General features: G+C 45.9%; 1 protein-coding gene across 1 annotated transcript in view; it reads left to right on the top strand.

Annotated features, from left to right (window-relative positions):
• Positions 1–1,605, top strand: part of bub1 (BUB1 mitotic checkpoint serine/threonine kinase) — a gene marked incomplete in the record, with an annotated part of 23,707 nt that overhangs the window by 2,467 nt on the left and 19,635 nt on the right. Inside the window, 2 exon segments of the mRNA XM_014017941.1 lie at positions 302–461; positions 532–728. Coding sequence (XP_013873395.1) covers positions 302–461; positions 532–728 — 357 coding nt within the window.

Raw genomic sequence — 1,605 nt, 5'->3', positions numbered from 1 at the left:
GTTAAAATATATTTTAAAAAATTTACAAAACTAAACATCCTACAGTATTTTAACAGTCTTTATTTTACAGTTAAAATAAATGTTTATTAAATAAAGTCTAATGTTACAACTAATCATGGATCTCTTTAAACGATGAGGGGGAAGTAAAGCTAGGATTGTTTTGTAAAGATTGAAGCACTTCATGAATCTGTGGTGGACGAGGCAGATGACAGCGAGGCCTCGGAGCAGAGATAAAACCACGAAGGTTCTTGAGCAGTGTTGTTAGTTTTGTGCAGAGTGTTGACAGCTCTGCTCCCTGCAGGTTTGTGGAGTTCCTGGAGCAGAAACTCGCCGCTGCCAACGGCGGCGCTGGTGCCAGCAGCGGTGAGATGCTGCAGGTGTTGGACGCTCTGGTCCACAGGTTTCTGGGTGTGGATCAATACGCTAACGACAGCAGATACATCAACTACTGCATCAGATGTGTAAGTCTGGTTACTCCTCAGGACCACAGCAGCTGCATCCTCAGTCCCTCATCCCTCCTGTGTCCTGCAGGCGAGTCAGCGCGCCGACCCCATGGCTCTATACAGCCTGGTGTTCAGTAAAGGCGTCGGTACCAGGACCGCAGCGCTCTACGTGGCCTGGGCTCAGCAGTGTGAACAGAAGGGACTGAACGAACAGGCGGAGGCCGTGTTCCAGAAGGCTGTGGAGAACCAGGCTCAGCCGGCCGACACCGTGCTCCACGAGTACAGGTGATGTCACCTGACGCCTGCAGAGGCGTGCTCACCTCAGATCGTTGTTTTTATAGAGAGAAGCTAGTTTTGCTCTTCTGGCTGAAATGATTTTGTCTTCAAAACCTTTTAAGTTTTCAGTCCAGGTTTTCTACACCAGGGGTTCTTAATCTTTTTGACCTCGGGGCCCAATTTGTTGAACATAAAGTGACACGAGGCCCAGTCAGACTTTACCAACGTATGGATCAAAAGGATAATTACTCAAAATCTTGGTTTAATTTGTATTGTCCTGATGCATCTCAGTAATCCAGGTAGAAAAAATCAAAAAGAAAAAATAAGTAGGTCCTCTGGATGGGTTCTTCTTTATTGAAATGTTTCGTCTCTCCTCTAAGAGACTTCTTCAGTCTGATGAGTTTCAGGTGAACTCAGCCTTATAAGCACTGCCTCCACATGGACAAACAGGTTAGTCATATGCAAAAGAGGACCATCGCRMAACAATAGGCTTGATTAGCTCTYTTGTTCATAGAGGGTCATGTGCCTCATCACCTGACTTATTGGTTTGGATGCTGTGGTTCTTAGGTGTCTTGTCATGTGTATGTAGTGAATGCAGACGGGGCTTAAAGTCCCCTTGTTTTTGTTTTTTCCCTCTTTGTGTTGGTATCATTGGGGCCCTGATTCACACCTTTTGCTCACAGGGGCGGAGTCATGCTTGTAATAACAGCGTTGTAGGAGGAAGACAACTGGACACGGAGGCCTCCACCTCTGTTTAATGATGGACGGTTTTTCTTCACAAAAATGGCTTCTTTTACTCCTCTCAAACCAACGTTCCTCTCTATCAAGGATGAGAACATCTTCATCCCTGAAAGAGTGACCGCTGGTCGGTAGATGAGTGCAAACT

This window comes from Austrofundulus limnaeus, unplaced genomic scaffold (genome assembly GCF_001266775.1).
Source record: "Austrofundulus limnaeus strain Quisiro unplaced genomic scaffold, Austrofundulus_limnaeus-1.0 Scaffold179, whole genome shotgun sequence".
Classification (NCBI taxonomy): domain Eukaryota; kingdom Metazoa; phylum Chordata; class Actinopteri; order Cyprinodontiformes; family Rivulidae; genus Austrofundulus; species Austrofundulus limnaeus.
The sequence above is the reverse complement of the archived record's forward strand: the minus strand, read 5'-3'. Positions and strand labels throughout refer to the sequence as shown.